Source organism: Trypanosoma cruzi, genomic scaffold (assembly GCF_000209065.1).
Source record: "Trypanosoma cruzi strain CL Brener 1047053516705 genomic scaffold, whole genome shotgun sequence".
NCBI classification, from domain to species: Eukaryota; Euglenozoa; class Kinetoplastea; order Trypanosomatida; family Trypanosomatidae; genus Trypanosoma; species Trypanosoma cruzi.
The window spans coordinates 59940-68119 of NW_001849523.1; the positions used below are offsets into that span (position 1 = coordinate 59940).

General features: G+C 42.5%; 5 protein-coding genes across 5 annotated transcripts, besides 6 other annotated features; all 5 read right to left on the reverse strand.

Annotated features, from left to right (window-relative positions):
• Tc00.1047053510291.7 (TPR-repeat-containing chaperone protein DnaJ, putative) lies at positions 1 to 689 on the reverse strand (the record flags this gene model as incomplete). The annotated part of the gene is made up of 1 exon (XM_800386.1): positions 1 to 689. A coding segment is annotated over one exon (689 nt), but the record flags the coding sequence as incomplete, so codon positions are not given.
• Positions 1 to 8180: a sequence feature (heterozygous, Esmeraldo-like haplotype).
• Positions 1445 to 1464: a microsatellite.
• On the reverse strand, positions 1726 to 3849 carry Tc00.1047053510291.14 (mitochondrial carrier protein, putative; the record flags this gene model as incomplete). Its single annotated transcript, XM_800385.1, has 1 exon — positions 1726 to 3849. One exon carries the CDS (start codon positions 3847 to 3849, stop codon positions 1726 to 1728), a length of 2124 nt encoding a protein of 707 aa, XP_805478.1.
• Positions 3862 to 3887: a microsatellite.
• Tc00.1047053510291.20 (hypothetical protein, conserved) lies at positions 4590 to 5927 on the reverse strand (the record flags this gene model as incomplete). Its single annotated transcript, XM_800382.1, has 1 exon — positions 4590 to 5927. The coding sequence occupies one exon, from the start codon at positions 5925 to 5927 to the stop codon at positions 4590 to 4592; it is 1338 nt and encodes a 445-aa protein (XP_805475.1).
• Positions 6074 to 6101: a sequence feature (AT_rich).
• Tc00.1047053510291.30 (protein phosphatase 2C-like, putative) lies at positions 6381 to 7382 on the reverse strand (the record flags this gene model as incomplete). The annotated part of the gene is made up of 1 exon (XM_800383.1): positions 6381 to 7382. One exon carries the CDS (start codon positions 7380 to 7382, stop codon positions 6381 to 6383), a length of 1002 nt encoding a protein of 333 aa, XP_805476.1.
• Positions 7302 to 7330: a microsatellite.
• Positions 7397 to 7424: a microsatellite.
• On the reverse strand, positions 7490 to 8180 carry Tc00.1047053510291.40 (serine/threonine protein kinase, putative; the record flags this gene model as incomplete). The annotated part of the gene is made up of 1 exon (XM_800384.1): positions 7490 to 8180. A coding segment is annotated over one exon (691 nt), but the record flags the coding sequence as incomplete, so codon positions are not given.

The window sequence follows — 8180 nt, forward strand, 5'->3', positions numbered from 1 at the left end:
TCCATGCCTGACGAAGAAATGCCTTGGGCCACTTTAAAGCCATCTTGGCCGCGGTAATAGTTGGATAGGGCCCGCACATATAAGTAGGAAGGATCTTCCTCGTGTTTCTGAGCAAACCGCACAAGGGCACGGTTGACCTCCTCAGGTTGTTGCGGGGCTCGGGCCTCGCCAAAAATGAATGCAACAGGGGCGCAATCAGGAAAAGATCGCGCTGTCGACGCCAGACACCGTTCCGCCGCTGCAAAGTCTCGCTCCTCCAAAAACCGTTGTCCATTTTCGATCGCCTTACTTCCCTCCTCTGCATTCAGGTAAAGTTCGTGTACGTGTCTTATTTCTTCTTTGGATGCGCCAGAACTCTTTAGCGCCTCGACGCCTTCATTTAGTCTCTGCGCAACCTCCTGAAAACGCCCTAAGTTGCAGTAAGCATTGTGAAGACGTGAGTAGGCCTTGGAAAACGTTTTGTCGACCGTGATTGCTGCCTCAGCGTCTTGGGCGGCAGCCTCAAAGTCGCCCTTTTTAAAGTGGGCCGCACTACGATTCGAAAATAGAGCCGGCTCTTTTGGATTGACCTCAATTGCCTGAGTGTAACGCAGAATGGCAGTGTCGAAGCTGCCGGCCTTAAACGCCTTATTTCCCTCCTCCCGGAGTTCCGTCCACTGCGCAGAATTCTCACCCGTAATGCCGCCCATCGGGAGTATAAGAATGATGAAAATGAAATGGGGAAAAGAAACGGGGTGAATATTTCGTCTCCCTCAGTGTTAATCCCTTCTAATTTTAACCTTTTAAACCTTACTTAATATTAAGTGCTTTTTTCCCCCTACTGTGGTAAACAAGCTCCTGAAGGCCCCGCTATTTCCTCGCGGCAAAACTCATACAAAGACAAATATGCACATTGCATTATCAATTAGAAAGAAAAACGCGGAATTAAAAATAGCAAAACAGATGTATGCATGCACAGGGAAGAACTCAACGGTGCAGCTGCTGTTGCAATGGCCATCACCACATTCCTTTTTATCCTCCACTTTATCTCATAAAATAAATTCAACCGTTATATTCCATGCATTATTTTATGAGAAATTGAAATAATAGTCGTAATTCATGTATATATAGAAACATACGTCAATGCACACAAAATTATACGCATATGCATATACGCATTTAGTATTAAACGCGTGACTAGGAGCAGATGGATCCAACAACTAACCTACAAATAAGGCGCAACCTCCCAAAGACGCAGAAGTCCTTCAATGATAGCTTTAGCATGTTGTTATTATTGTTGTTTTTGCTTTTACTCCTCTTTATTTTCAGGTGGGCTTGCTCTCTGGCGCCTTTTTACTCGCTTTGGGAGCTCTGAGATGTGCCAAGGAAAGAAATTTTTCTCTCAAAAATTCAGGTTGACCGGGGCCGGGAAAAAACGAATGGGGTATCCCAAATTTCGGTTTGTTTGTTGTTGTTGTTGTTGTTTTTTGGGTTGCTTGGGGGCTTCCTCGCCCCCAGCACACGTTTAGCGCATCCAATATGATACATTGTATTCTTTCCAGCGCCAGGTTCTCCGTCAGATTCAAACACCGAGACCTTTTAACCCCCAGCGCCCTTCAATGGCCCTACAAATTACATTCACCTCAATTTTATTTTAATTCCAACAAAAAAATTATACGAAGACTACGCAGAAAGCGTCATGCAGACGTCAGCAATAAACATGTTGCTGGGTGTCACCATGCATCATCATGTTAAACTCTTAAAAAACAGATCGTGTAAAATTTCTTTTCTCGCCCGAACAACCCCGTCACGGCACAAGTCATTGACGGCAAATGATATCCCAAATGTCATTGCACCTATTGACCAGCCAAAAGGCATTTTCCTGTACAGGGAAGCATAGAATCCAGGTTTCATAAATATATTTTTAAGATCGCCCAACCCCGAGTACACAATTTGCTCAACCTGCCGCTGTCGCTTGGCAACATTAAGAGGATACGTCGTGATTTGGCCAGCGACCCCGGCACACATGCCGGCAAGAAGCCGCTGACCAAAGGTTTCACATTCATATCTCTCCTTGATGAATTCATATGTGGCAAACCCTATGCCTGCAAGAGGACAAATGCCCATGATGGCGAGAGAGCAGCCCTCCCAAAGCGAGTGTAAGCCCTTCTTTCGTGCCATATCACGGAGTATCCAGTAGTATGATTGAGATACCGGCGAAAGTCTATTTGTAGCAGCATTGGCACGCACAAGATCAAGTGGATATAAGATGGCTGTTGCCAATGAAGCCGCCGATCCACCCGCAAGAAAATTAGTAGCAGGTGAAGGCGTTACAGAGTACAAAAGTCGTTCCGCGGCTGTTTGAAAGACATCAAAGAAACAATAGGTAAGCGCCCCGTAGGGAATGACTCTCATCATAGTTATTCCACTGCTCTGCCACATATTTGGTTTCTCAGCTAACATATCACCTATCAACGCAAAACCCTGACGTCCAAACGTATGAGGATCAGATGCGCTCATACTCACTTGATAAATAATTTTTAAGTGATCAAATGGTATAGTCCAAAATTTTGCCACTCCAGCTGCTACCCCACCACATACAAGTGCCTCAGGAAGTGTCACCAAGTACTCTCGATGAGAATACTGAGCAGCTTTCTCTTCATACTCTCGAATACGCCGCCTAACAATATCATTGACGGTGAAGGCCGTGGCGACGGCAATCGGCCCCTTGATCCAATTCATCTGAAGTCCCTTATACCAGCCTTGAAAAACACCTTCTTCCTTATAAATTGTCCAGAGGGCGTGAAAAACGCCACGGTAACGACCAGGAGTCACCTGCATACGCCGACGCACAATGTCCAAAGGGTAAGTGGCGGACTGAGCAATAAGACCAGCCAATCCGCCGGCCACCATTCGCTCATGTACAGGGATTGCCTTTTCCGAGGGAAGATTATGCCATTGAACAATATGGCTTTTCAGCGTTTCAAAAACAGCAAAACTGCATCCAGCATACGGCATAATGCCCACAAGTGTAGGCAACAAACCAGAGTAGAGCGACTTCCAGCCATGTGATCCCACTAGCATTTTGTATGCAATGCGATAGCTTGGAGGCTTTTCACCAGTGGAGCTGTGAAATGCTAGTCGAGCCCGCATCAAATCCAAGGGGTAAGTGAAGGCAGTTGCTGTCGCCCCAGCAAGAGATCCGCCTACGAAACGTGCTGTTACGGCTAAACGCTCATCTTCGGCTCCGTCTACTCCTTGAGAGTTTGCCAAATAGAGAAACCCACTGTGGTAGTAGTCAAAAGAAGCAAAAGTAATGGCAGCATAAGGCACCACACGCATCATCATCGCACCATTTCCAATCCAGAGTCCCAAAAGACCGTGATTATGCACCGTCTCCACACCTAAGACCACTGCATTACGAAGTGTAAACCGTCTCCCTGGATCAACCTGAAAAATAATCTTCACCCTATCCCCTGGCGCTATCACCGTTTTGCTAACTGCACCTGCAATACCACCTGCTGCGAACCCCTCCAAAAAACGCACAACACTTTGAGCAAAGCGATGGGTACGGCTGGGCTGTTCAGGTACATCTGGAACAGTACACTCAATAAAGCGCTCAAAGCCAAATTGTTCCTCGCTCAAAGAGGTAAAACGCTTCTGATTTTCCTCACAAAAAAGCACCCATTGCGCTTCGGTCAAGCCTCCAATTTTACCCTGGTCAAAACGTTCCACAAGATCGTAAATCCGCTCAACTGGAAGTGGAATTAACGGTGCTATTTGCCTCACAATCACATCAATCGGAATAAACGGAGATGCTGCTCCCGTAGTGGTATTAAACGGCGCTTCATCTGTATCTTTACCCACCATCGAATGCAAACTAAAGAAGAAAAAAAAAAAAAAAAAAACAAGAAGCCGTCAGATAAATCCTCGTAACACACACAGACATAAATTCATCAAGGCCAATGGATTCAGCGAGGTACTTCCACACGAAGAAAAATATGAGAAAATAAATAACAATAAAAGTATTTTCCTGATTTTTCTATTTTCCTCCCCCTTTCTTGTTTTTATTATTATTATTTTACGTGCCCCTCACAGCCTCTTGTATGAGAACAGAAATGCTCAGGGAACACCGCAAAAATGAGCTAAGCCCTTTTTTGAGTCTGAACAAGAAGAACTATATGTCGCAAGGGGACCAACGCAAAAAAAAAAAAAAAAGTAAAGAGTAAAAATAAATTCAGACAGAAGGCCAGAAGAGTCCCGTAAAACGAATTCTGGTTCAGCTTTCGCCATTAAATTCAACATTTCGTGCACCAACCACAGAAACACATACAGACAGAAGTAAAAACATTCTGCACTATCAACACAAACAACAAGAAGAAACAGAAGAGCCTCTCTGTTCCATGATATTACAAATGTACCAGTAAAAACGATTATAACAGAATAAGACAAAACAGAAAAAAATCAGGAAATCCAAACCCTGCCAGGAATCACCTTTTTCCTTCGTGTAGAAGCCCCAAAACAAGATAGGCCTTTCTTTGTTGTTGTTGTTTTTACTTTTTACTGTGAATGCCCATAAACATCAAATGCCGTTCATGACATCATTTCATCTACTTAACATCCAGGTTGTCCCGTCTCCGCAAATAAGAATCAATTTCACCCTTGATAACACGGAACTCCTCCTCATATTCTCGGCCTTCAAGCTGATACAGACGCAATTTTTCCTCAAGCTCTGCATAAAGTACTTTCACACGAGTCAATTCTCGACGCAATACTTTGAGTTCAATCTGATTGGAACGCTCTTCTTCAGAAAACCTAACATTACTGGAAATACTGCGCTTCCAACAGCTGTGCATATTTTCTATATAAGCACCAACCTCGCGCAATGAAGAAGTAGTTGAAAGACCCTGAGCCAAAGGTTTTTGAGAATCTAAACGAGGAAGAGTCTCTCGTCGTATCAACCGTGGAAATTCGCATTCCTCAATTTTTCTCCAATACATAACATCTGAATGATCGGCATCCGTAGATGTCTCGGTAATGAAGGCCTGCTGACCAAAAGACGTTTTTTCTCGAGTCATGGGAATTCTTTTTCGTGGTACAAATGGAGCTAAAATATGTTGAGTAACAGGATCATAAAACTTTGTGCGCCAATCCATCTGAGGAAATCGAGACATTAATCCACCAATCAACCGTGCTGTAGTCAAAAGAATCCCTTCATCCTCATTATTAAACGGAACGCTTCCACTGAATTTGTTCTCTACATGCACTACAGCTACAGCCATCTGCGAATTTTGGTCAGAAGCAAAAACTGGAAATATAAGAAGGCTTGAATTGGTCTTTGAACCATCTGAAATCTGCTGATTCAAGGCAATTCCACTAGCCAAAACGTCTGCATCCAAGGATCCCAAGCATTTGTGACGAACCAACTCAGGAGGAAAGGTAAGACGAGCGGCGCAGTTAGCAATAGATACCATTTCATCGTCTTTACGAACAAAAATATGGGCGGAAGTGGCCTTCAATAATCTCGTTGAACCTTCCAAAATATTATATAATGAGCACGCCAAACAACGCGAAACCTCTTTTGAGACGGCTAGCTGTCCCTGAGGAGGTTTTTCTCTTGGAACTGGAAATACGCTGATACTAGAGGGTTTAGTAACTGTTGGTTTTTGTGGCAAGGTCAAAGAACAAGATATCAATGATTTTCTCACTTGTGGAGTTAATTTAGGTAAACCATCGGCCCGCTTAAAACGGTCCTTTTCACCAGAATTTTTGCTTAAGTTCGGTTTCCTCCCAGCACATGCAGTCTCTATGATGTCCACCGCCCGGCGTATTCGAACAGTCAAAGGCACTACTTGATCAGGACGTAGCCCTTGTTCCGTATTTGAAAGTGTATCAAGAATAACAGCTACAAGCCTTAGCTCATCTAATTGCTCATCAACCTCATTCATCCTATTTCAAATAATAAATATGAGGCCTCCCTTGGGCCTCGTTTCCTTTTTTTTTTTTTTTGCTCTTGTTTTGCCTTCCAAACTAGTAAAAAAGAAGAGCACACAGATAAATAAAAGTAAAGCAAACTGAATTCCAAAACAACAACAAAAAAAAAAGATTATATTTTATTATATGCACATAAAGGCAAATAAATAAGCATAATATATCAAAATCATGGTGAAAGCAGAAACAAAAAAGTGCCTATTTATACACCGTGGTGGCTTTAATCCATGCCAATCAAAAAACTGTTATAAAATTGCTCTAAAATACGCGTGTTCAATGCTCATTAAATAACCGAAAGAAGATACAAAAGGTTTTCTCCCTCCAAAAACGACGCACATGCAGAAATACGGGCATTTAATGGAAAGCAATTTTAATAACACCTGCACATGCCAAAAAATTCAACGCTATAACTAACAGAAAAAAGCTGGTTTGAATTGAGCCACAATAATTGTCATATTATCGCAACCAACCCCTTGTACCCTGGGGGCCAAACACTTATCCAACACCATTTCGCACACCAAACCAATATCACTATCTGTTTCCTTAAGACCCTTCTTAACAAGATCACAACATTCCTCATTAGAAAGAACATCCCACACTCCATCACAAGCAATAACTATAAATGCATCTTCGGAGGTCCATTTCACTCTATTCACCTCTGGTAAAGCTGTAACCATTTGTTCCTCCCAGGAAACTTTTGGATTTTCTTTGAAATCAAAGTCACCTATTGCCCGGCTAAGTGCAAGTGTACCATTGACCCGTTGACATTGAACAGTCCCACCAGCCTTTTCGACTCTCGCCTTCTCTGTAGCTACAGAAGGCTTGTGATCAGTACTCAAGGGAATAGCTCTATTTCCCCGAAATAATACCGCTCGACTATCACCGGCATTTGCACATACAATTTCACCCTGTGCAAGCAGTACACAAATTATCGCCGTCCCTCCTTCTGAACGAAGTGCAGGCATTTCAGAAAGCTTCCGGTCTAGAGATATAAAAGCCTTTTTAAACGCCTCATCGTATACGCCCTCGCGGTACTCTGGTGTGGCCATAAGTTCATCAAGAATATGTCCACTGCAATACTTCGCAATTTTATACCCATTATGTCCATCAAAGACTCCAAAAAACGCATGGTGTTTATCACCTTCAAGATTTAGCTGAGCCACGTGGGCATCCTCCATTGATTTGCGCCATCCTTGCATTCCACAACATCCGACACGCAAATGTGAGGTTTCAAAGGTACTTGTATGCTTCTCCGTAACAGGTTTGGATAGTGTCTCGCCCATTTTACTAATCCAATATAAAACTTTAAAAAGTTCAAAAAATATATTTGGAAAAGAAAAAAAAAAAAAAAAAAAAAAAAGATATGTATAAGAATAAACCAAAAAGATTAGCTTTAAAATAAACAAAAACATCAACAATTTTGAGCAAAAAAAAAAAAAAAAAAAAAAAGGAAACCACCTCCAAAAGCAATTTTTGGGTCACAAAATACATAACTCGGACTCAAGCAATAGATGTATGATCAATCTTCTTCTGAAAAGTCTTGCAATTCATGAAATCTGCCAAGAGCCCCTGAAAGCGTCGTTGACTGACCTCTGTCAGTTAACTTAGATGTAAAACCCACAAATACAGCTTGATCCTCTCTAGAAACAGTAACAAGAGGTTGTTGTTGGATAGCAGCATTATCAGGTGCTGGTTCAAAATACTGCCGGTCCTTTGCATGGGATAGCTCCACATAAAAAGGCGCCGTCTCGTGGCGAATACTGTCCGTGACAGTAACCCCATTAAAAAACGGATGCCGCAAAATTTCTTCAAATCCATAGCGTTCTTCTGGATCAGCAATTAAATGAGAAATTAAATCAACAGCTTCTGATGATAGTGCATCGGGCTCCTGAGGAAAGCCCAAATACTCTTTGAAACAAACTATTTTTTTGGCTGTCACATTTTTACTGTCACTAAAAAATGGTGGATAACCACACAGCATTTCATACAGAATAATTCCAACACTCCACCAATCACAAGAATAGGTATACCCACGCCCAAGTAAAACTTCAGGAGCAATATACGCGGGTGAACCAACAGTAGAAAAGAATATGGCCCTCCTTTCCTTTCGATCCTTAAAGCGAGATTGTGTATCTGCGCCATCATCAAATATTTCATCAAGATTTGAGCGGCAAAGAGTTTCCAACCACTCTGGGTCCCTTTTTGATAAA